Source organism: Scyliorhinus torazame, chromosome 9 (assembly GCF_047496885.1).
Source record: "Scyliorhinus torazame isolate Kashiwa2021f chromosome 9, sScyTor2.1, whole genome shotgun sequence".
Taxonomy (NCBI): domain Eukaryota; kingdom Metazoa; phylum Chordata; class Chondrichthyes; order Carcharhiniformes; family Scyliorhinidae; genus Scyliorhinus; species Scyliorhinus torazame.
In genome coordinates, this window is record NC_092715.1 from 125,299,617 (window position 1) to 125,326,169 (window position 26,553).

Sequence of the window (26,553 nt, forward strand, 5' to 3'; positions counted from 1 at the left end):
TTCCAGGTTTGGTCCCAATTATAAATGAAGTATAATCAACTCAATTTCAGAAAAAAAGTATCTATCCTATCTATTTGGATGAGCATAATGAAGGCTTAGAGTAATTAGATACACTGGGCGGAATTTTTGCATCTTAAGGCAGAGTGGTGCAGCGGGTGGGGAAAAAGTGTGGACGGCACATTTTATTGTTACTGAGAAAAAGGTTAAGGTGCGGGTTCCACAATATCATGCTGCTGGGCCCGCCCGACCAGTAACCTACTTTGTAAAAAAATAAAAACAGAACCTCTCCCCAACACGGAACTGCGTCCCGGCACGTAACCCCCACCCCCCTCCCCCACCATCACCACCACCACCGCCAACAATTCAATACCACCCTCCACACAGAATACCCCACTGACACTGCCCCTGGCTATGGAAGACCTGTCACAATTCACATGGGTGTGTCCTCATGCTGACATAAGTGGGCAATTTTACAGGGCAAACTGTTAGGCATGAAGGCCTGAAAATGTATTTAAATTAATTCAAATGAGGATCCCGACATTTAACATCAGAAGTTGAGTTGCGTCATTGATGGGGATGGGGACAAAGAGAACGGGAAATCCTGCTGGGGTATCTCACGTTTTGGGACTCTGGTGAGATTTCTCGCTTCCACAGCAGAACCCATGCTTTGAAAACAGACGGTGGTTTACTTTCTGATCCTTGACAAATATTTGTGAGGTTTTCCTTTATTTCCAGCATCCTCAGAATCTTATGGATTGTTGTTTTTGTCCATGGATGGAAGGAGTACCAATATGTTGTTACATATATAGTTCTGCCCTATTTAAAGTATATTCCACATAAGTTTAAATTTTCAACCTTCATCAAAATAAATTTGCAGGGCGATTAAGTGTTGACGCTAGGGCAGGATTTGTGGAGTTCTACGACAGCAAAACTGGCGGCGCACCTGGGCCGAATCAGCTACTGTTAAGGGGAGCACCGTCGCTACATGGAACGCAATCGATTCCAATGAGAAATGGTGCGGGATTATCCGGGTTCGGGATTGACACTTAGGAGGCTGACAAGCTGCAGCCACATATACACACTTCATTTCCCATACAACATCCTAGCCAACAAGATGGCAGCGAGGAGAGCAGCTCCAAGGTTTAGCGATGTCAAACTGGAGACCCTGCTGGACACCGTGGAGGAGAGGCAGGTGACCTCCCCCATCCCAGAGACACTCACCTCAGTTGGGCACTTTGGTGAAGATGCTCCTGGGACACTATCTGGTGCGGACTACACACCTACTGAGGTACATCAGGTGGAGGTAGGTACTCCGGAGGGGGCAGATGGTCGGAGGGCGGGCCGACCCCAGGGACTAACTGCCGTCCAGATGGGTTTCGGGCTTCTGAAATGGATGGTCCCATTGATTGTGGAGATGCAGTGGAGAGCCAGGGACTGCATGAGGGGGTGTTGGAAATTAAACCAGCGCCTGCAGGTGCAGGAGGTGGTGCCGACTATGCTTGCCACTCAGGCCAACATTGCATGGGTGATGTCCACGGTGGAGGTCTTGGGGGCGAATGTCTCTGCCATGGGTCAATATGGACAAGTCCAGGGGCAATCTGTACAGGCGTTGGCCAAGGCCCAGGAGAGGGCTGCCCTATCACAGGCAGACATGTACTAAAGCCACCTGGACATTTCAGCGGTGCCCTTGAGCATGGCCTAGTCACAGCGGGCAATGTCTGTGAGTGTCGCCGACATTCCTCAGGCACTGGCTGACGTGGCACAGACCCAGAGGGAGGTAGCACAGTTCCAGAGGGAGATGGCGCAGTCACTGGCTGATGTGGCACAGACCCAGAAGGTGATGGCACAGTCACTGGGTGATGTAGTGCAGTCCCAGAGAGAGGTGGTCCACTCCCCGTGCTCCTCCCTGGCCGCGAGAATGCAGACCTTGGTCAAGACACGAGCAGTCCAGACTGACCGCGCCAGGGGGTGTGGCGGAGCCTCAGGGGCCCGGTCTGCACGCACCTTATTCCATGGAGTAGCCCAGGGGCCATCGGGCACTTTGAGGGAAGAGGCGGTGATGGGGCCTGTGCTGGTGACTCCCGCAGGGGAGGCGCCAGAACACCGCAGCGCCTCGGACTCCCCCCTCCTGTCATGGCACATCACATGGGCAGCGGGCATACCAGGACGGCGGCACCACACCACCTGGGACACCCGAGCAGCAGTTGGGCCCATCATGGCCCAGTCGCACCGGAAGACGGCCGCCAAAGGAGATCCAGGTCAAACGGCGGGAATCACAGAAGGCCGCTTCCACTTCTGATGTACCAGTTAATTTGGCATGGGTGCAGGGCACAGTAGAGCATTAGGTGCTAGAGCACAAACCTCTAGATATTTGTTGAACACCTGTGCACAGTGTTACAACCTGCCTCGGTGCTCTGTCAGAAGGGTGAGGAATAGGATGGTTTGGCCTGGCTGCAGCAGGAGTGCAGGGGGGTGGGAAAGGGCAGGAATGGGCAGACGTTGTGGGCGGGCTTGGCCCAGGGATCACAGTTCAATCAGCGCTCACCACTCCGGTGTCCCACCACCAAAGAGGTCAGGAATCGTCGAATGTGCCAGGCTGAAGGCATTGTGCACACTGCCCGGATAGCGGGTGCAGACGTCCATGATGTACTTCTGATGGTCACACACCAGCTGCACATTCATCGAGAAACCCTTTCAGTTTCTAAAGACTGCCTGTCATCTATAGATGCTCGCAGGGCAACATGCATCTTGTCGATCATTCTCGGCGATGGTGGCGAACCCCGCTGCCCAGGCATTCAGGTGGGCTCAGTCCACATTGAAGTGGATGTATTGTGCTGACCGGGCATACAGGGCCTCTGTGATGGCTCGGATGCACCTGTGCACCGAGCTCTGCAAGATTCCAGACAGGCCTTCACTCGGTGCCTGAATGGACCCTGTGGCACAGAAGTTCAGTCCAACCGTTACTATAATCTGGCAGATATATTACACTGTCCCCCTGCTCAGCCAGAGTCTTCAACGGCATGGCCAAGGTTGGCACTGTGGTCCATGTCCCCTCATGTCCACCACCCTCCCCCATCTCCACACCCCTGGCCCCATTGATGCCCAGCACCATGGGGGCCTCTGGCCCTGGCGTCCATTCCTGCTGCCAGGGATACCATCGGTTGGTACTACCCATGCCAGCTGTATGCTCCACGGCCCTCTCTGGCGCCCCATGTAGGGGTTACTGTGGGTGTGACGCCTCGCTGGCAGGTGGCGGGCGGCCTGTTGGGGGCGTGGCACGACAGGGGATAGGATCTGTGGGGTGGCGGGGCAGGGCTGGGGTGGTATGGTGGAGGGTGGAGGCTGGGATGGTGCCTAGGGTGCAGGGGCGGTGGGGGCTGGTGGTGTCAGGGCACCATATGGCCGATGGCACTCTGCACGACCATTGGCCACGGTGGGTGGTCAGTGGGATGCGCAGCAAGATGGCTGCCTTGCAGGCTGCAGCAATGGCGATCCACCCAGGACACCCCCGGCCTGTGGGGATCACTCCGTTCCTCACGGTCCGCCCACTAGTAACCACCCATCACCTCCTCCTTCCCCAACACTGGCAGCCCTCCCAGCCAGCCCGGTCAACGTCAGGATCGGCAGCCCACGGTAGCCCCTCTGCGAATCCTACCTTCTCTCTCTCCCTTATCAGCTACGGCGTCATTTCCCGATTTTTAAAAGCACAAGTGAGCCTCGCTGTCTGGAATTCCCCACGGTGGGGGCAGAAAATCGTGGTGGCCCGCCATGATTTCAGCGTCAGGACCAATTCTCTGCCCAGTTGCGTTTCGCGATTTCGATGTTGGCTGAAGGAGAATCCTGCCCGCAGTATCTGTGACTGAGTGAATAACATTTCATTCTGTAGCATCATAAATAGATGATTTCATCAATAGAATCTGAGCATGTTGGATCCAATTTGTAGTCAGGATAAAATCAGTCCATGCAAGAGGGCCTGGGTGAACAACAAATTTGCATGTAGAAGCACAAAACTCCCAGGCTGTATTTTAATATCCAGGCCCCAGATCCCACCTGATTCCAGCAGAATCTAATGCCTGGCAGACCGGTGGATCACAGACTCACACAGTGCAGAAGAGGCCGTTCAGTCTATCGGGTCTGCACCGACACATGAAAAATACCTGGCCTGCCTATCTAATCTCATTTACCAGCACTTGGCCCATAATCTTGAATGTTATGACATGCCCAGTGCTCATTCAGGTACTGTTTAAAGGATGTGAGGCAACCCACCTCCAGCACCTTCCCAGGCAGTACATTCCAGACCAGCACCACCCTCTGGGTTAAAAGATTTTTCCTCAAATCCCCCCTAAACCTCCTGCCCCTCACCTTGAATTTGTGTCGCCTCATGATGGACCCTTCAGATAAGGTGAACAGTTTGTCCTGATCCATGCCCCTCAGAATCTTGTACACCTCGATCAGGTCACCATTCAGTCTTCTCTGCTCCAGCGAAAACAACCCAAGCCTATCCAATCTCTCTTCATAACTCAAATGTTCCATCCCAGGCAACATCCTGCTGAATCTCCTCTGCATCCCCTCCAGTGCAATCACGTCCTTCCTGTAATGTGGTGATGAGAACTGCACACAATACTCCAGCTGTGGCCTCACCAAAGTTCTATACAGTTCCAACATGACCGCCCTGCTTTTGTAATCTATGCCTTGAGTGATCACGGTAAGTTTTCCATAAGCCTTTTTCACCACCCTATTAACCTGCCTTTCAACCTTCAGAGAGGGTTTGGTGCCAATAGGCTCCTGTTAGGTATCATGGGAATAGTCCCCAAATATGAACAAAACTCCTAAACTTAAATGTTAACATTTTCATCCAGAATTTATGGGTTCATTGCACATTTTCAATCAAAATGATTTTTTTTTTGCTATCTAACAGTGATGGATATATTGACATCAAAATTGCTCTGAGTGCAACTACGTATCTTGCTGAGGAAAAGCACAGCAAAGTGTGGAGCACAGCCCTGGTACATTTCATGAAGCTTCAATCAGTATTAAAGACCACCTATACATATGGGCTTTATAAGGTATTAATATATTCCTATATCCTATGTTTGCAATCAAAAATCTAAATGTTATATTGAAACAATGTGACTGCAGTAATAATTTTAACATATTTATCACAGAATTCATTCCCTTAATTTTATTTGGGTGATTTTAACTTTTGCATTAAATGGAACTGAGAACTGGGAAGGGGTTTGTGGTGTTCTTTGCGTTGCTTATTTAGGATGGATTGCGTAGTGTTCCACAAAGACCACAGTATAGCTTTTACCTAAACAAAACTATGATTTTATTTACACTCCTAAACTGGGTTTCGACACTTAGTGCTTTTAGAATACAGAAAATGAAAAATGAAATGAAATGAAAAAAAATGAGAATTAATCAATAACATCTGACTACACTCACCTACTGCTTATCTCACTTACTGGTATAAACTATAATCTAACCTTCTCACACTAACTGAACTGATAACCTTTAGCTGTCTCCTGCTTACACTCCTCCCCCAAGGTCTCGCATCACTGCTTTAGAGAGTAGTATCTGCAGATCCCTCTAGTGGCTATTCATGATACTACATTAACCCTTGTCATGCTGATAGTTATGATAACACCACAGAGTTTAAAGGATAGCGGAGCCACAACAGGTGTTTTACGTTGTTACCAACGTTTCACATGGTTCTAAAGAATTGTCCAGCGTAGAAGTGGGTAGAAGTCCTAAGAAAAGAGTTAATAAGACCATGATTTGGAATGCCTTGTTGTACGGAGCTGACACATGGGCCTTCAGAAAAGCGGACATTGAAAAAGGAGAACATGTGAAAGAGGGTTCTGGAGAAGGATGCAGTGGCTCTGTTGAAGAGAAGACAAGAACAGTGAAGAAATTCTCAGGATGGTGCAGGAGGAAAGATTGGTATTGAATATCATCAAGGTCAATTGACCACATTTTCAGGCGTTAAAACTCTCTGAGGGAGCTGATTAAATGAAGGTGAGAAGGATGTAGACTGTTATTACCCTACAGGAGGCCCAGGGATCTCCATCCTCAGACTCCATGTGGCCTCGCCTGAGAACGGTTTACCCAGATGAGAGGGGGCGGGGCTACTCCCCTTTTCCTAGTACTGCCAGGACATCGGTACCCTGGCCCGGGAAGGGCAGGGTGCAGGAGACCTTTTGGGGATTAGGAGGTGTAAATAGTAAGAAAAATAAATGGAAACGTTTCTGCTTCATCTCTTCCGAGCGGTCGCTTGCCTGAGACTTTACACAGACCAAGTGGGAGGAAGAGAATGATGATTCAAGACAACGTGTAGTTGAAAATGGGAGGCTTCCATGAGCTACTGAAGAGGAAAGTGTAAGGTGCAAGGAATGGAGAAACAAGCAGAAGGTCATTTCATTTCATTTCATTTCAAGATTCTGCCCTCAGGCAGATCATCTCACCTACTGTGTCTAAATTCACTGTAAAATTAGACAAAGAACAAAATCTTAAAGAATATTTGTGGCTTCCTTTGTTAAACTATTTGACCCGTATCTTGACAGAGGCACGCTGCGTAGACAAGGTAGGGATGGAATTTCTGCCAGAGAACCCAGAATTTTGCATTTCCTTGCATGCTAGGATTTTTATCATTCAGCGTGAAAAGTTCTGCTTTGACTGGTTTCTTGTCCAAAAGTCAATTTACTAACAGCCTTGGCTTTCAGTCAGGCAGGGGGTAATGGAAGACAGAGCCACAGGTTGGGTGACTGCTGTTGTCACTGGGAAAATGGTGGACATGTCACACTCCAGATAGCCAGGCAGTGAAGGATTAGACTGGAGCCCAATCTTTAATCACTTGATAAGCTTGTATGTGCAAAGATGCGCATTACAAATCCAACAACCAGATTTTCAATTGTTTCTTATATATTGGAGAACAAGTGATTCCCCAGTTAATGCCTACTCCCTCAATACAAGTAAATAGCCAATTAATATACTATTAGTTGGTGGGGAGGTGAGAGATTTCACTTCAGACCCTGAGAGAGGAAACCCCAGGGGCATTTGATCGCCAACGCTGGGCGGGGGGGGGGGGGGGGATCATTGTCCTGAGATGGGTAGGATGAGGATGTATGGGAGGGTTGTTTGATGAGGGGAGATCATGGGGCCGAGGAGAAACACATATGTTTTCCCAAAAGCTGTCAACACCTTCCTTCAATTGTTGGGTTTTTGAAGCCTGGGAAGCCCAGTCGAGCAGAGTTAAACCTGCAGTGCAGGCTTAATAGGAGGCTGCAAGTCTCATTAAAATATTTAAACAGCTTGGCCTGCGCTGCCCAGGTGACCTGTCACACATGAGTTGTTCATGTCATAAGAACATACGAAATAGGAGTGGAGTAGGCCACCTGGCACTTCAAGCCTCCTCCGCCATTCAATGAGATCATGGCTGATCTTTTGTGGACTCAGCTCCACTTTCCCACCTGAACACCATAACCCTTTATTCCTTTATTCTTCAAAAAATTATCTATCTTTACCTTGAAAACATTTAATTTTTTTTTTTTTTTAATAATTTTTATTAAAGGTTTTCATAAAATATCAATAACAAAATGAGAAAGAAAAAAGAACCCAACAGGGTTAAGTACAAAACACAATCTAAAAAAGCAACCCCCCAAACCCCTCCTCCCCATACCTAAATAATAAATTAACATTAACACTCCGACTTAAGACAACAGGTGTATACACCTCCTCAGACCCTTCCAGTGTAAATAACATAAACAAAAATAAAGTAAATCCCCCCCCCCACCCCCCCGAGCTGCTGCTGCCATTGACCAATGTCTATCGTTCTGCCAGAAAGTCTAAGAACGGTTGCCACCGCCTAAAGAACCCTTGTCCCGACCCTCTCAAGGCGAATTTCACCCTCACCAATTTAATGAACCCTGCCATATCGCTGATCCAGGATTCCACGCTTGGGGGCCTCGTATCTTTCCACTGAAGGAGAATCCTTCGCCGGGCTACCAGGGACGCAAAGGCCAGAATTCCGGCCTCTTTTGCCTCCTGCACTCCCGGCTCCTCTGCCACCCCAAATATTGCGAGCCCCCAGCCCGGTTTGACCCTGGTTCCTACCACCCTCGACACCGTCCTCGCTACGCCCTTCCAAAATTCCTCCAGCGCTGGGCATGCCCAGAACATATGGGTGTGATTTGCTGGGCTCCCTGAGCACCTAACACACCTGTCCTCACCCCCAAAGAACCTGCTCATCCTTGTCCCGGTCATGTGTGCCCTGAAGAGGACGAGTTCACCCTCCCTAGGGCATCTGCCCACGTCCCCTCTTCGATCTCCTCTCCCAACTCCTCCTCCCACTTACCTTTCAACTCCACCGCCGAGGCCTCCTCCTCCTCCTGCATCACCTGGTAAGTTTCCGAGATCTTCCGCACTCCCACCCACCCCCCCGAGAGCACCCTGTCCTGCACTGTGTGTGGCAGTAGCCGTGGGAATTCCACCATCTGCCGTTTGGCAAATGCCCTTACCTGTAAGTACCTGAAGGTGTTCCCCGGGGGTAGCCCATACTTCTCCTCCAGCTCACCCAAGCTCGCAAACTTCCCGTCCACAAACAGGTCCCCCAACTTTCGTATCCCTGCCCTGTGCCACCCCGAAAACCCTCCACCTGTTCTTCCTGGGGTTCCCCCATAATGGGGTCCACGCCGAGGGCCTAACTTCCCCACTATGCCGCCTCCACTGCCCCCAAATTTTGAGGGCCGCCACCACCACCGGGCTCGTGGTATACCTCCTTGGAGGGAGCGGCAGCGGCGCCGTTGCCAGCGCCCCAGACTCGTACCCACACAGGACTCCGTCTCCAGCCTCTTCCGTGCAGCCCCCTCCCCCTCCATCACCCACTTGCGCACCATTGGCGGCCCAGTAGTACCCACAGAGGTCGGGCAGCACCAGCCCCCCCTATCTCTACTCCGCTCCAGGAACACCCTTCTCACCCTCGGAGTCCCTTGCGCCCACACAAACCCCATTATACTCCTGTTAACCCGCCTGAAAAAAGCCTTTGGGATAAACACGGGGAGGCACTGGAACAGGAACAAAAACCTTGGGAGCACCGTCATTTTGATTGACTGCACCCTACCCGCCAGGGACAGCGGCAGCGCGTCCCACCTCTTGAACTCCTCCTCCATTTGCTCCACCAGCCTTGTAAAGTTAAGCCTATGCAGGGCCCCCCAGCTCCTGGCCACCTGGACCCCCAAATATCTGAAGCCCCTCTCCGCCCTTTTTAGTGGGAGCTCGCCAATCCCCCTCTCCTGGTCCCCTAGCTGAACTACGAACAGCTCGCTCTTCCCCATATTGAGCTTGTACCCCGAAAAGTCCCCGAATTCTCGAAGGATCCTCATTACCTCTGGCATTCCTCCCACCGGGTCTGCCAAATACAGCAGCAGGTCGTCCGCGTAAAGCGACACCCTATGCTCCTCCCCACCCCGCACCAACCCCCTCCAGTTCCTCGACTCTCTCACTGCCATAGCCAGGGGTTCAATCGCCAGTGCGAAGAACAGGGGGGACAGTGGACACCCCTGTCTCGTCCCTCGGTGCAACCGAAAATACTCGGACCTATTCCTATTTGTGGCCACACTCGCCATCGGGACCTCATACAACAGCCTAACCCACCTGACAAACCCCTCCCCAAACCCGAACCTCTTCAGCACCTCCCACAGGTACCCCCACTCTACCCTATCGAAGGCTTTCTCAGCGTCCATCGCCACCACTATCTCCGCCTTCCCCTCCCTCGCCGGCATCATGATAACGTTCAAAGGCCTCCGCACATTCGCGTTCAACTGTCTCCCCTTCACAAACCCCGTCTGGTCTTCATGGATGATCTGCGGCACACAATCCTCAATCCTCGTGGCTAAGACCTTCGCCAGCACCTTGGCATCTACATTTAGCAAGGAAATCGATCTGTAAGACCCACATTGCAGGGGATCCTTGTCCCGCTTCAGGATCAAGGAGATCAGTGCCCGGGATATCGTCGGGGGTAAAGCCCCCCCCCTCCCTTGCCTCATTGAAGGTCCTAACTAACAACGGGCCCAACAGGTCCATATATTTTTTATAGAACTCAACCGGGAAATCGTCCGGCCCCGGTGCCTTCCCCGCCTGCATGCTTCCTATCCCTTTGATCAGCTCCTCCAGCCCAATCGGGGCCCCCAGTCCCACCACCAGTCCCTCTTCCACCTTTGGAAACCTCAATTGGCCCATCCCTCCCTCCTCCCGTGGGGGCTCGGATCGGTACAATTCCTCGTAGAAGTCCCTGAAGACCCCATTGATGCCAACCCCACTACGCACCACATTCCCTCCCCTGTCCTTAACTCCCCCGATCTCCCTAGCTGCGTCCCGCTTCCGAAGCTGATGCGCCAGCATCCGGCTTGCCTTTTCCCCATACTCGTTGACCACCCCCTGGGCCTTCCTCCACTGCACCTCCTGAAAACATTTAATGAAGGAGCCTCAATTGCTTCACTGGGCAAGGAATTCCATAGCTTCACAACCCTCTGGGTGAAGAAGTTCCTCCTAAGCTCAGTCCTAAATCTACTTCCCCTTATTTTGAGGCGATGCCCCCTAGTTCTGCTTTCACCCGCCAGTGGAAACAACATTCCTGCAATTATCCCTATCCATTCCCTTCATAATTTTATATGTTTCTATAAGATCCCCCGCATCCTTCTAAATTCCAATGAGTACAGTCCCAGTCTACTCAACCTCTCCTCGTAATCCAACCCCCTCAACTCTGAGATTAACCTAGTGAATCTCCTCTGCACACCCTCCAGTGCCAGTACGTCCATTCTCAGGTAAGGAGACCAAAACTCAAAGCAATACTCCAGGTGTGGCCTCACTAACACCTTATACAATTGCAGCATAACCTCCCTAGTCTTAACCTCCATCCCTCTAGCAATGAAGGACAAAACTCCATTTGCTTTCTTAATCACCTGTTGCACCTGTAAACCAACTTTTTGCAACTCATGCACCAGGACATCCAGGTCCCTCTGCACAGCAGCATGTTTTAATATTTTATCATTTAAATAATAATCTCTTTTGCTGTTACTCCTACCAAAATGGATAACCTCAGATTTGTCAACGTTGAATTCCATCTGCCAGATCCTAGCCCATTCACTTAAACTATCCAAATCCCTCTGCAGACTTCCAGTATCCTCTGCACTTTTTGCTTTACCACTCACCATAGTGTCGTCTGCAAACTTGGACACATTACCCTTGGTCCCCAACTCCAAATCATCTATGTAAATTGTGAAAAATTGTGGGCCCAACACTGATCCCTGAGGGACACCACTAGCTACTGATTGCCAACCAGAGAAACACCCATTAATCCCCACTCTTTGTTTTCTATTAATTAATCAATCCTCTATCCATGCTACTACTTTACCCTTAACGCCATGCAGCATTATCTTATGCAGCAACCTTTTGTGTGGCACCTTGTCAAAGGCTTTCTGGAAATCCAGATATACCACACCCATTGGCTTCCTGTTGTCTACCGCACTGGTAATGTCCTCAAAATGTTCCACTAAATTAGTTAGGCACTACCTGCCCTTTATGAACCTATGCTGCATCTGCCCAATGGGATAATTTCCATCCAGATGCCTCGCTATTTCTTCCTTGATGATAAATTCCAGCATCTTCCCTACTACCGAAGTTAAGCTAACTGGCCTATAATTACCCACTTTCTGCATACCTCCTTTTTTAAACAGTGGTGTCACGTTTGCTAATTTCCAATCCGCCGGGACCACCCCAGAGTCTAGTGAATTTTGATAAATTATCACGAGTTCATTTGCAATTTCCCTAGCCATCTCTTTTAGTACCCTGGGATGCATTCCATCAGGGTCAGGAAACTTGTCTACCTTTAGCCCCATTAGTTTGCCCATCACTACATCCTTAGTGATAACAATCGCCTCAAGGTTCTCACCTGTCATAGCCTCCATCAGTCACTGGCATGTTATTTGTGTCTTCTACTGTAAAGACCGACCCAAAAAACCTGTTCAGTTCCTCAGCCATTTCCTCATCCCCCATTATTAAATCTCCCTTCTCATCCTCTAAAGGACCAATATTTACCTTAGCCACTCTTTTTTGTTTTATATATTTGTAGAAACTTTTACTATCTGTTTTTATATTCTGAGCCAGTTTACTCTCATAATCTATTTTACTCTTCTGTATAGCTTTTTTAGTAGCTTTCTGTTTCCCCCTAATGATTTCCCAATCCTCTAGTCACCCACTAAACTTTGCCACTTTGTATGCTTTTTCCTTCAGTTTGGTACTCTCCCTTATTTCCTTAGATATCCATGGTTAATTTTCCCTCTTTCTACCATCCTTCTTTTCGTTGGTATAAACATTTGCTGAGCACTGTGAAATATTGCTTGGAAGGTTCTCCACTGTTCCTCAACTGTTTCACCATAAAGTATTTGCTCCCAGTCTACCTTAGCCAGCTCTTCTCTCATCCCATTGTAATCTCCTTTGTTTAAGCACAAAACACTAGTGTGTGATTTTACCTTCTCACCCTCCATCTGTATTTTAAATGCCGCCATATTGTGATCGCTCCTTCTGAGAGGATCCCCAACTATGAGACCATTAATCAATCCTGTCTCATTACACAGGACCAGATCTAGGATAGCTTGTTTCCTCGTAGGTCCCATTACATACTGTTCTAGGAAACTATCGCGGATACATTCTATAAACTCCTCCTCAAGGCTGCCTTGACCGACCTGGTTAAACCAATCGACATGTAGATTAAAATCCCCCATGATAACTGCTGTACCATTTCTACATGCATCAGTTATTTCTTTGTTTATTGCCTGCCCCACCATAATGGTACTATTTGGTGGCCTATAGACTACTCCTATCAGTGACTTTTTTGCCTTACTATTCCTGATTTCCACCCAAATACATTCAACTTTATCCTTCATGGCACCGATGTCATCCCTCACTACTGCCCGGATGTCATCCTTAAATAACAGAGCTACACCCATTTTCTATCTCTCTCAGTAATTTTCACCTGCGGTGTGACCAACTCAGTGAACGTGCTATCCACGACGTCCTCAGCATCACGGATGCTCCAAAGTGAATCCACCCGCAGCTCCAGAGCAGTCAGGCGATCTAACAGAAGCTGCAGCTGGTCACACTTCTTGCACATGAAGGAGCCAGGGTCAGTGGACATGTCCCTGAACTCCCACATCGCACACGAGGAGCATGACATGGTTCTGGGATCTCCTGCCATGTCTTAAACCTTAGGTTAACGTATACAAGTACAATTCCAAAAAACAAAAGAAAAACAAAACAAAGAGAGAAATGAAAAGAAAAACTACTTCCCAGTCACCACTACTTGCTAGCAGGTCCTCTCTTGGCCAATCTAATCACAGCCCTCCTGAGACTCACTCTTCAGTTTCTCCCCAGGCTAAACCTCAGATTCACCGTTTACTCGCTTACCTTCCCAAAATGTCGTCGCTCCAAGCACTCGCCTCCATTCCCCTCCTCCTCAGACTGCAGTCCCGATTTCTCCCGCTCAGCTCTGCTCCCGATATGAAGGCCTTACCTGTCTTACCTGTGACTCATGTCAAGCATAATTATCCTTCCCTCCCACTGAACACATGGCCTTTGTCCCTCAGGATCTCCAGCCGATGGTGTCGGCCCAGCTGTCGTGCTTGCCACCCACTTCCCCCTGCCTCACTAGCGAACACCTCATAGAAGAGCTCCAAGGATGCCACCATCGATGTGTCCCGGCTACCATCCCACCTTCCACCAACTCAGAGACACACACTTTGGTGGGCAAATGTAGTCGACAGGTTTCCGCATCAGTTGGAGGCAGGAACATCCAGGAGTGACAGCATTCGGAGGTCTGCTGCAAGCTAGGACCCAGCTTGGTCCCAATCCGTTGTCGACTCTCTGGACCAGGTTATCCTGGAGCTGATGCAGGCACTAGGGCGCGGCCATGAGATTCAGGAGGTGATGTCAGTGACATTCCAGTGGGTCCATAGTCGATTGGAGGAGTCACAAAGGCTACGGGCACATGAGATGGTGCTGGCAATGCGAGGCACTGAGGCCAACACTGTTGGGAGCACAATGTCAGCAGCATGAGTGGTGGTGTCCAAGGCATTGCTCAGTCAGTGAAGGCCATGGCTGAGGGCCTCGACAGCAAGTCCCAATTTCTGGGGGACGTGTCCATTATGCAGATGGACCTTGCCGAGGCGCTGAGGCGCAAGTCCCAGTCTCAGGTGGGCATTGCCTAGGTGCTCTGCAGCATGTCCTCATCACTGAGGACCGTGTCCCAGATGCAGATAGACATTGGCGAGGCACTGCAGAGCACAGCCCGGTCACAGAGGGGCATCGCTGAGGGTGACAACACCATGGTGCAGACAATGGGGAGCTGCCTGGGCTGGTAGAGCCAGATAATGCAGTGGCCTCTAGAGCTCCCTCCAGCCACCCCTCTGCCCCAAGGTCACCCCACCAGGGCACCGACCAGGAGGAGGGAGTGCTAGAGACCAACCCGGAGCCTCCCTACAGGGAGGCAATGGCAGTCACCAGCTCTCTCGAGTCTCCACCCCCTCCCATCTGACAATAGCGTGTCTCGGGTCAGTTGGCGGAAGGAAGCAGCAGGCTGCCTCTACCTCTGATGTGCATCCTGGGGACATACCTAGATGGAGCGGCAGAGCACAGAGGGCTAAACAGATTGAGGATCACTGAGAAAGCCCTGTGGGGGAGGGTGGGCAGCACCATCGGGAGCTAGGAAAAGGCTGGGTCACGATTGTACACCATTACAATCCGAGACACATGAAACTTCTGTCGCATTATTCCGCACTGTAGACCGGACTGCACCTCTGTCTCTAGTTGTCTTCTGCCTTCCCCAGGCCCCAGCCCCCTGGGCACGGGGGTCCTAGATCTGCCACCACATCCTGAGGCATGCCAAGTTCAGATGATGGGTATCAGTGCCCTGTCAGCAGACAGGCAGGAGTTACACTATGGCATAGATTGAGGAGCACCAGAGCTCACCCCACAAAGCGTTATCACCACTCTCCTGCCTTGTATATAAACCCGCTGGCATTGCCGACACTGGTCCATCGCCCTGGAGTGATGTTACCCATACTCTTGGAGGGTGGAGCAGGGTGATAAAGTGGGTTGCGGGCAATGGACAGGTGGGGGAATAGTTCAGGGGGGTTGAGGGAGAGGCAGGTCGGGTGGGGGTGTGTGGAGGGGGGATGGTGGGTGGGAATAGGGGGGTGAGATGGTAAACTAAACAATGTCCTATGAGAAGCGGGCAAGGGTGAGGGCCTTCCTGGTCCTCCAGGCATGCTGGACCCTCATCCCTGCCGCCTGTTCTCCATCCTCCGGCTGCTCCCGCTGGTCCTCCCCAGGCTCGACCTCAGCCCACCCTGGTGCAGCTCCTCCTCATTCTCCTCCACAGACGAGGCCGATGGTCCTCCTCCTCCATCTCCAGCACATCGTCCCACTGCTGTGTCAGGCTGTGGATGGCACAGCAGACCATCACGAAGCGGGGGACACTCCAGAGGGTGCCTGCATTGCACCACCACAGCGGTCGAGGTATCAGAACCGCATTTTCATCAGTCCAATGCACCACTCAATAACAGCCCGGGTGGCTACATGGGCCTCGTTATAACAGGTCTCCAGCCTCCATACTGGCATCAGGGGGTGGTGGGACCATCACAAATCGGATGGTCTACACCTGGGCAGGACTGGAACCAATGTCCTAGGGGGTGCTTTTGCTAACACAGTTGGGGAGGTTTTAAACTAATGTGGCAGGGGGATGGGAACCAGATTAGGAAGTAAGAGGTCAGTAAAGAGGCAGCAACTAAAGCCAGTAAGGTACTAGATAATAAACTCAATGTGACTAAGGGGAAGAGTAGCCAGGGAAGAAATGAAGAACGCAAAGGGACAGGTGGTCTGAGGTGCATTTGTTTCAATGCGAGAAGTGTAGCAGGTAAGGCAGATGAACTCAGATGGATTAGTGCCTGGGAATATGATGTTATTGGTATTACGGAGACTTGGTTGACGGAAGGGCAAGACTAGCAACTAAATATCCCAGGGTATAGATGCTTCAGGAGGGATAGAGAGGGAGGTAAAAGGGGTGGAGGAGTTGCATTACTGGTCAGAGATGATAGCACAGCTATGATTAAGGAGGGCATGATGGAGGATTCGAGCACTGAAGCAATATGGGTAGAGCTAAGAAATAGGAAGGGTGCACTAACATTGTTGGGACTTTACTACAGGCCTGCCAAAAGCGAGCGTGATGTAGAGGTACAAATATGTAGACAGATTATAGAAAAATGTTGCAGCAATAGGGTGGTCGGGTTGGGAGATTTTAACTTCCCCAACATTGAATGGGACTCATGTAGTGTTGGAGGCGTAGATGGAGCAGAATTTGTAAGGAGCATCCAGGAGAGTTTTTTAGAGCAGTATGTAAATAGTCCAACTCGGGAAGGGGCCATACTGGACCTGGTATTGGGGAATGATCCCGGCCAGGTGGTTAAAGTTTCAGTCGGTGATTACTTTGGGAATAGCGATCACAATTCCGTAAGTTTTAGAATAATCATGGACAAAGACGAGAGTGGTCCTAAAGAAAGAGTGCTAAATTGGGGAAAGGCCAAATATAACAAAATGCGGCAGGAGCTAGAGAATGTGGATTGGGAGCAGCTCTTTAAGGGTAAATCCACATTTGAAATGTGGGAGTCTTTTAAGCAAAGGTTGATTAGAGTGCAGGACAGACATGTCCCTGTGACAATGAGGGATAGAAATGGCAAGATTAGGGAACCATGGATGACGGGTGGAATTGTGAGACTAGCTAAAATGAAAAAGGAAGCATACATAAGATCTAGGCAACTTAAAACTGATGAAGCTTTGGAGGAATATCGGGAAAGTAGGACAAATCTCAAACGCGCAATAAAGAGGGCTAAAAATGAAATGTCTTTGGCTAACAGGGTTAAGGAAAATCCCAAAGCCTTTTATTCGTATCTAAGGAGCAAGAGGGTAACTAGAGAAAGGATTGGCCCACTCAAAGACAAAAGAGGGAATTTATGCGTGGAGTCAGAGGAAATGGGTGAGATTCTTAATGAGTACTTTGCATTGGTATTCACCAAGGAGAGGGACATGATGGATGTTGGGGCTAAGGATGGATGTTTAAATACTCTAGGTCAAGTCGGCATCAGGAAGGAGGACGTTTTGGGTATTCTAAAAGGCATTAAGATGGACAAGTCCCCAGGTCCGGATGGGATCTATCCCAGGTTGCTGAGGGAAGCGAGGGGCGAAATAGCTGGGGCCTTACCAGATATCTTTGCAGCATCCTTGAGCATGGGTGAGGTCCCGGAGGACTGGAGAATTGCTAATGTTGTACCTTTGTTTAAGAAGGGTAGCATGGATAATCCACGGAATTATAGACCTGTGAGCTTGACGTCAGTGGTAGGCAAACTGTTGGAGAAGATACTGAGGGATAGGATCTATTCACATTTGGAAGAAAATAGACTTATCAGTGATAGGCAGCATGGTTTTGTGCAGGGAAGGTCATGTCTTACAAACCTAATAGAATTCTTTGAGGAAGGGACAAAGTTAATTGATGAGGGAAGGGCTGTAGATGTCATATACATGGACTTCAGTAAGGCGTTTGATAAAGTTTCCCATGGCAGTTTGATGGAAAAAGTGAAGTTGTATGGGGTTCAAGGTGTACTAGCTAGATGGCTAAAGAACTGGCTGGGCAACAGGAGCCAGAGAGTAGTGGTGGAAGGGAGTGTCTCAAAATGGAGAAAGGTGACTAGTGGTGTTCCACAGGGATCCGTGCTCGGACCACTGTTGTTTGTGATATACATAAATGTTCTGGACGAAGGTATAGGTGGTCTGATTAGCAAGTTTGCAGATGATACTAAGATTGGTGGAGTAGCAGATAGCGAGGGGGACTGTCAGAGAATACAGCAAAATATAAATAGATTGGAGAATTGGGCATGGAAATGGCAGATGGAGTTCAATCCAGGCAAATGCGAGGTGATGCATTTTGGAAGATCTAATTCAAGAGCGGACAATACGGTCAATGGAAGAGTCCTGGGGAAAATTAATGCACAGAGAGATCTGGGAGTTCAGGTCCGTTGTACCCTGAATGTGGCAACGCAGGTTGATAGAGTGGTCAAGAAGGCATCCAGCATGCTTGCCTTCATCGGACGGGGTATTGAGTAAAAGAGTCGGCAGGTCATGTTACAGTTGTATAGGACTTTGGTGAGGCCACATTTGGAATACTGCATGCAGTTCTGGTCGCCACATTACCAGAAGGATGTGGATGCTTTAGAGAGGGTGCAGAGGAGCTTCACCAGGATGTTGCCTGGTATGGAGGGTGCTAACTATGAAGAAAGGTTGAGTAGATTAGGATTGTTTTCGTTGGAAAGACGGAGGTTGAGGGCGGACCTGATTGAGGTCTACAAAATTATGAGAGGTATGGACAGGGTGGATAGCAACAAGCTTTTTCCAAGAGTGGGGGTGTCAATTACAAAGGGTCACGATTTCATGGTGAGAGGGGGAAAGTTCAAGGGAGATGTGCGTGGAAAGTTTTTTACGCAGAGGGTGGTGTGTTCCTGGAACGCTTTGCCAGTGGAGGTGGTAGAGGCGGGCACAATAGCATCATTTAAGATGCATCTAGACAGATATATGAACGGGCGGGGAACAGAGGGAAGTAGATCCTTGGAAAATAGGTGACAGGTTTAGATAAAGGATCTGGATCGGTGCAGGCTGGGAGGGCCGAAGGGCCTGTTCCTGTGCTGTAATTTTCTTTGTTCTTTGTTCTATCATTAGCCTGGACCTCAGCGAATCCCCCTAATCCCCCAAGAGCCAACGGTCATCCTGGGGTGTCCTTCTAAGACGGCGGGAATCTTCAACTGTCCCAGTATGTAACTGTTACGCCACACTCATGGCAAAGCAGGCACACATGCATGATCTTGAGCTGGTGGTCACACACAAGTTCAACAATCGGGGAGTGGAACCCCTTCCTGTTAATAAAGGGTGCTCCCAGACCTCCTGGTTCGCATAAGGCGATATGCGTGCCATCTATTGCCCCTGGACCCAGGGCATTCCAGCGATGGAGGGGAATCCTGCTGCCTGGCCAAATTGGTGGGCCTGGTCCAGGTCAAAGTTTATATAGTCAGCTTCCCAGGAAAACAGGGCATCCGTGACTTCATGAATGCACTTCTGGGCTGTTGGTTGGGGTATGCCTCACAAGATCCCGCTCGAGCCCTAGAATGTATCCAAAGTGTAGCCTGCAGCGACCTTGACAATCAGTCAAGGGTGCGAGACAGACAATCAGTTAGAGCTTCAACCCCAGTATGCTCAAGTGCCCCAAGCCTCCCACCCTTACATTCCCTGCCATAACTCAGGGTGCCCTCCAATGAAACGGTTTTTGCTGGGGGACCCCCACCTTGCACACGCATCCCCGTACATGGAAGGTGCCTCTCAGTACCGAACCCAGACCCCTGCCAGGAAAATTACTTGGACCGAGTGCAGGTCCCTTCCCCAATTTACACATCCACCCTTTGGCCGTGGGGATGTCCTCAATGCTGAGGCACAGCTCTTGAGTGTTTGATTGTCAGCTGCTGCCCCTGTGGTGTTGATGTCTCCATTGTTCAGGCAAAGCATGCAGGGCTCACAAACTGAGTGGGACACTGGACAATAACTCCCGCCTGCGACATGGCATGTCTATCCACTTGGGAGCCGTGGAGTGCTCACATAACTAACATTGCCAATTCCCTATTGGCAATAGACTTCAGCTGTGCAGCCAGAAGCTGCAATGGTCAGTGGGAGTTAAAGTGACCTGCACCATTTTATCACGGACCCGGCTCTGTGCTGTGGGTGTTCGGTGGAACTGACAGGCAGCAGCTGATGTTGCCTCTGGTATGGGTATACACGATACGGGGGGTGGGAAGTTGGACCCGTGGGTGCTGAGCAGTTTATCCTCCAGCCCAGGAGCGACCCCCCACCAATGGTGGTTGACCTACTCCCCGGCCCGTTCCGTCTCTCCCCCCACTCTCCTGGGGCTCCCCACCCGCCGCAATCCTGGAGGCTGGACATACCCTCCTAATGAGAGCAAACGCCTAATGAGAGCAAATGCCGTGACTTCAAGAGTTAACTGCCTGTTAACATAAAATCCTGCTAAATTCCTGGGCAAGCAATGGTAGGTTCACCTCTGACTTTTCAACCTGTGGGTGGGGCCACTGCCTCTGCATATAATTCTGACTACTAACTCTGATTCCACCTCCACACATGCTGCCTGACCTGGTGAGTATTTCCAGCTTTTCCAGTTTTTTATTTCAGATTTCTGCTGTATTTTGTTTTTGTGCATGTCTGTATTTAGACTGTACACATGAATCTGATGTTTTGCTAACCAGATTACATAGGCTTCATTGTCTTAAAAGCTTCAGATTCCACTGAACAATGTATTCATAATTTGTTCTACTAATGCCCTCATTTCACAACCTAATTTACTTATTTGTTGTTTCCAGAAATACATTGCCAGCAAAATTGTTCCATTTTATCATTATCAGATGAAATTGATCAATGAAGATTTCAATAATATTCAGATTGGCACCATGTATGTATTACAATTTTCTGTTCTTGATTTTGGACTAACAAATTTAGCATTTACTTATTTCGTGTCATATGTACAGTTTATTTTTCACCCAATCTACTACTTGTACTCTTTCCCATTTTATTAAAATGGAACCCAAATCGAGCTAACTTGGTGCCTTAGCATCAATTGCAATTTCCAGCATGGAAGTTAGCTGTATATTTTTTTTCATTCATTTCAGGGATGTGGGCATCGCTGGTTAGGTCAGCATTTATTGCCCATCTCTAATTGCCCTTCAGAAGGTGGTGGTGAGTTGCCTTCTTGAACCACTGCAGCCCCTGAAGTGTAGGTACACCACAGTGCTGTTAGGGAGGGTGTTCCAGGATTTTGACCCAGTGACAGTGAAGGAACGGCGATATATTTCCAAGTCAGGGTGATGAGTATCTTGGAGGGGAACCTCCAGGTGGTGGGGTTCCCAGGTATCTGCTGCCTTTGTATTTCTAGATGGTAGTGGTCATGGGTTTGGAAGATGCTGTCTAAGGAACCTTGGTGAGTTACTGCAGTACATCTTGTAGATGGTACGATGGCTGGCACCGTTTGTCGGTGGTGGAGAGTTTGAATGATTGTGGAATGGGGAGCAATCAAGCGGACTGCTTTGTCCTGGATGGTGTCAAGCTTCTTGAGTGTTGTTGAAGCTGCACTCATCCAGGCAAGTGGAGAGTATTCCATTACACTCCGGACTTGTGCCTTGTAGATGGTGGACAGGCTTTGGGGGGTCAGGAGGTGATTTATTTGCCATAGGATTCCTAGCCTTTGACTTCCTACAGTATTAATATGGCTGGTCCCGTTCAGTTTCTGATCAATGGTAACATCCAGGATGTTGATTGTGGGGGATTCAGGGATGGCATTGGCACTGAATGTCAAGGGGTGGTGGTTAGATCTTGTAGGAGATGGTCATTGCCTGGCACTTGTGTGTATTATTGTTACTACATTATCACTAATACGATAATGTTACTACACTATCACTAGTATGACATTGGCACTAATACTACATTTGAACTGTTACTACATTATCACCAATACTAAATTTGCACTGTTACTACATTATCACTAATACTACATTCGCACTATGACGACATTATCACTTGCACTACATCAGCACTATTACTACATTATCACGAATACTACATTTGCACTGTTACTACATTAGCACTAATACTACATTAGTACTATTAGTTCATTATCACTCATACTACATTTGCACTGTTACTACAGTATCACTAATACCGCGTTCGCACTATTACTACGTTGTCACTTTTCTTTAGCGTATCTGTGCTCACAACTTTTTCCCCTTTGGGAACAGTGGGGGAAAGATGAGAGCATTCCCAAGCTGATTATCAGCCTGTGAACTATGGCAACAATTCTTGACTGTTGGACTTGAACCCGGAGCTTCTGGTATAGAGGTAGGGATGCTACCACTGTGCCACAAGACCACCTCACATTATCACTATTAATACATTGATATTATTGCTATTTAACATTATTATTGCATTATCATTATTATTACATTATCACTATTACTACATAGTACTACAACTCCTTATCACATTTATAGCATTATCACTATTACTGCATTAGCATTATTCCTGCATTATCACTACGCCATCTCCTCACTTTAATTCCTTGAGAAATGCACTATTATTGCATTATCATTATTACTACATTAGAACTATTACTATATAATCACTATTACTACATTATCACTATTGCTACATTAACACTGTTACTATATTATCACTATTACTACATTATCACTATTAATACATACGTACTATTACTCCTTATCACTTTTACCGCATTATCACTATTACTGCATTAGCATTATTCCTACATTGTCATTACTCCATCTCCCCACTTTAATTCCTTGAATTTGAAGGGCAAGGTGGTCTGGAGGTGTTATAAGCCTTCCATATCTTGTTTGCAGTTATGTCAGAGGCTCTGTCATTGATAGGTCTTCCTGTTGGTCTGGAGGTTGAGCTGATAATTGGTTACACTTTCATTTTTTTCTTCCATTCCTTCGTATTGAACCGCACTTGGCCAGTTTGGCTGTTGCATTGATTGATGGTGCTATTCAAACTCATTTCTTGTGAGTTAGATGAACACTGTGTTCATTTTTCACTTCTTTTGCTTTTTCCGTCTTTGTGTGGGTCATCTCAATGTCCTCCGTAGCCTAGAGAGAGCATTCCTCTGGCAAGAAGTAGGTTTAGTGTTCGCTCACGTCTGCTTTTCATTGCCAGCCATGAATGGCTGCTAACAGATTCCAGCATCTCTTGTTCCTTTGGCAAGCTTGCTGGCAGTTGCCATGTGTGCACAGTGGTTACAGTGTTGACCTGCTGTACAATTGTTGGGGTTGGAGGTAGAGATTTCTCAGACTATTGATCACTCTCTTTCCCCTCTTCCACTGGAAATGATGTGGTTACCTCCTGGATGGTTGGATGGTTTCCTGAGGCCTGTCATGAGAATGTACAAACCTTTCCTGCAAAGAGAGACATCTCAGAGCTGAAGACTCAGTCAGGATATTCATTTCTTTATAACAAATATTCCCGAACTTGCAGTTAATGACAGTGGTTAATGATAGTGGTTGTGTTGACATCATCTGCCATCTTCAGAAGTTCTGAGACTATGCAGGCATCCCTGCTCGAGAGAGAGAAAAGCTAGGTATGGATGATGTACATCAGGTCATTGTAATGATATGTATATAGTCAGGTTAGTGAAGGGTTAATAATTACATCTCTGTGTAAATCAAACACTAGAGGGCGTTACTACTTCTCAGTATTTAATAATAATATAATAAACTTTATTGTCACAACTAGGCTGACATTAACACTGCAATGAAGTTACTGTGAAAAGCCCCTAGTCGCCACATTCCGGCGCCTGTTCGGATACACAGAGGGAGAATTCAGAATGTCCAAATTACCTAACAGCACGTCTTTCGGAACATGTGGAAGAAAACCGGAGCACACGGAGGAAATCCGCACAGACACAGAGAGAACGTTCAGACTCCGCACAGACAGCGACCCAAGCTGGGAATCGAACCTGGGACCCTGGTGCTGTGAAGCCGTAGTGCTAACCACTATGCTACTGTGCTGCCCACTCAGGGAATTCTGGGAATAACATAAGGAGAAGCATGGTGAAAGCACAAGAAGAAGCTTAGAGCAGAGTGGATGTTAATTAGAAATAGCACAAGGTTAGATCATCGTACAGTTTGAATATCATTTAATTATCATCTTTAGCTCAGTAGAGTGTTCGAACTTCATTTAATTAGTAGTGTAATAATAAATTAGTTTTGTTTCAATCTTTTGATTGGTCTATTCTTTGTCAACACTACATCGGGTCATTCTGGAAGAAAAGACAAAGAATACAACTTATTACCCATCATGGTAATATAACATGGTACCAGATGACTACTGAAGCTATATAGATAGATTAATAAGAATCTAACTATCAAAAAAACTAGCATGCGACTCGAACTTCAAAGAATAGACTGCTTACAGACCTGTTACTGCGAGACATCGAAGAATCCAGGACTCATGGAGAAAGCTCACGCTCCACGAAAACTCAGGATCACTGGTGAACTAGATGTTAACTGGTGAGTGTTCAAACAACAGTTTCAGCTATATCAATTGCCACCTGATTTAAATGATGCAAGTAATGATTGGAAATTAGCATTATTTCTAAAGGTGGCTGATCCACAAGCCATGGAACTGTATAACTCATTTCAATTTGCAGCGGATGAAGAAAAGACTAAATATGATGTTGTCACAGCAAAATTTGATCTTCACTGCAAGATACAGATTAATAAAACATTAGAGTGTTTTGTCTTTAAAAAAAGGATGCAAAATAATGGGGAGTCGATTGAATGCTTCATGATTGATCTCAAGGCCGGGATTCTCCGGTATCCGGCGGACGGGCTGTACCAGTGCCAAAGACTGGTGTGAACCACTCCGGTGTAGGGCTGCCCGGAAGGTGCGGAATCCTATGCACCTTCGGAGGCTAGGCTGGCGCTGGAATGGTTGGCGCCGCGCCAACCAGCGCCGAAGAGCCTCTGCTGCCGGCGCGAGTTGGCGCATGCACAGGAGCGCCAGCGTGTTTCCAGAACCGCTGCCATGATTCCTGTGCATGCGCAGGGGGTTTCTTCTCCGCGCCGGCCATGGCGGAGCTTTACAGAGGCCGGCGCGGAGGGAAAGAGTGCGCCCACAGCACAGGCCTGCCTGCAGATCGGTGGGCCCCGATCGCGGGCCAGGCCACTGTGGCCCCCCCCCCCCCCCCGGGGCCGGATCCCCCCGCGGCACCGCCGAAGACTCCGCAGGCTGCCCTCAGAGCCAGGTCCCGCCGGTACGGACCTGGTTTAATCCACGCCGTCGGGGCTCGCCGAAAACAGGTGACCGCTCGGCCCATCGGGGACCGGAGAATCGCCAGGGGGGGGCACTGCCGACCGGCGCAGAGTGATCCCCGCCCCCGCAAAACAAACGGCGCTGGAGAATTCGGCAGCCGGCGTCGGTGCGACTGGGCATGATTCACTCCGCCCCCCCGGCGATTCTCCGACACGGGGGGGGTTGGAGAATCCCGCCCAAGTTCTCAGCTCAAATATGTATTTCCTCCATTTTCACTGACTCAATGATCAGAAATCAAATTGTATTTGGAATAATTGATAAGCTCAGGGAATGTTTACTGAGACAGAAAGATCTCCAGCTTGAAAATGCTAGCAAAATGTGTCATATACATGAATTGTCCAAAAGTCAATATATTGAGATTCTGCAGATGAAAAAGGTGCGAAAACGAGCCTCGAGGTAGAATGCGTTGGAGCTGTGGCGCAGCTCAGAAAGATGCACGTTTCGGACGGCAGCCATCTTGCGCATGCGCATTCCCGGCCTACACATTCGCACTTCGCAAAAAGACACGAGACAGAAGAAGACCAATCTGCGCCTGCGCGAAGGAACTGTACGCGTGACGACATGAACTTCATGATGTGTGGACGCGGTGGATACGCCCACCCTCACAAAAAATGTCCAGCACGAGGAAATATTTGCTCACAATGTGACAAACTCAACCACTTCATTGTGAAATGCAGGACATCTCTTAAAGCAACACAATTAAAATCTGCGAATTTAAATAATAAGCAAATGAATGTAAGAAGTGTAGACACAACAAAAGAAGCTTATTGGAAAGAATTTTTTTTCAATGATCTTGATGCTTACTAATTAGAAGATTCCTTCTTCGTAGGCATTATTGAAAAATGTGATGATACCACAGATGTTTCATCTCCTCTTAGTGCAGTTCATTCTATCAATTTAGAATCAGAATGGAACACAATGCTTCAACTAAATAGTTCTGAAATCATTTTTAAACTTGATGCAGGAGCTTCTGCAAACTTGCTCAACAGGCATGACCTTTCGCAACTGAAGCAAACTCTTAAAATCAAGAATTCAGATTGTCAATTGCGTGACTATAATGGCAACGCTATCACCTCATTGGGATCATGCTATTTATTGGTCCCAAATCACGACACTACCATACCTCTAAGATTTGAGATTGTTGAATTGAACAGATCCTCTCGCTTAGGTGCGCAAGCCTGCAAGGATCTTTACCTAATTCAGAGAATTTATAGCGCAAGTTCATCTCTTCCACCTGTTCAGGACGTCATACAAGGAATTCTTGATCGCTTTCCGCACGTCTTTGAAGGCATGGGTACTCTTCCCTATCAATATAAAATTCAGTTGAAGCCAGATACCAAACCAGTGGTACACCCTCCGAGGAGAGTTCCTGCACCGCTTCATGAGAGATTAAAGCAAGAACTTGCACGTATGCAAAACCTTGGCATAATATCCAAAATAACAGCCCCGACTGACTGGGTCAGTTCAATGGTGTGTGTAAAGAAACCTTCTGGGGAATTAAGGATATGCATCGATGCA

At 48.4% G+C, this 26,553-nt stretch overlaps 1 protein-coding gene across 1 annotated transcript in view; it reads left to right on the forward strand.

The window, feature by feature from the left end:
• LOC140429466 (aminopeptidase Q-like) overlaps window positions 1-26,553 on the forward strand; it is a 246,262-nt gene that overhangs the window by 179,908 nt on the left and 39,801 nt on the right. Inside the window, exons 14-15 of the mRNA XM_072516494.1 lie at window positions 4,919-5,066; window positions 20,517-20,605. Coding sequence (XP_072372595.1) covers window positions 4,919-5,066; window positions 20,517-20,605 — 237 coding nt within the window. The remainder of the gene's footprint in view (window positions 1-4,918; window positions 5,067-20,516; window positions 20,606-26,553) is intronic.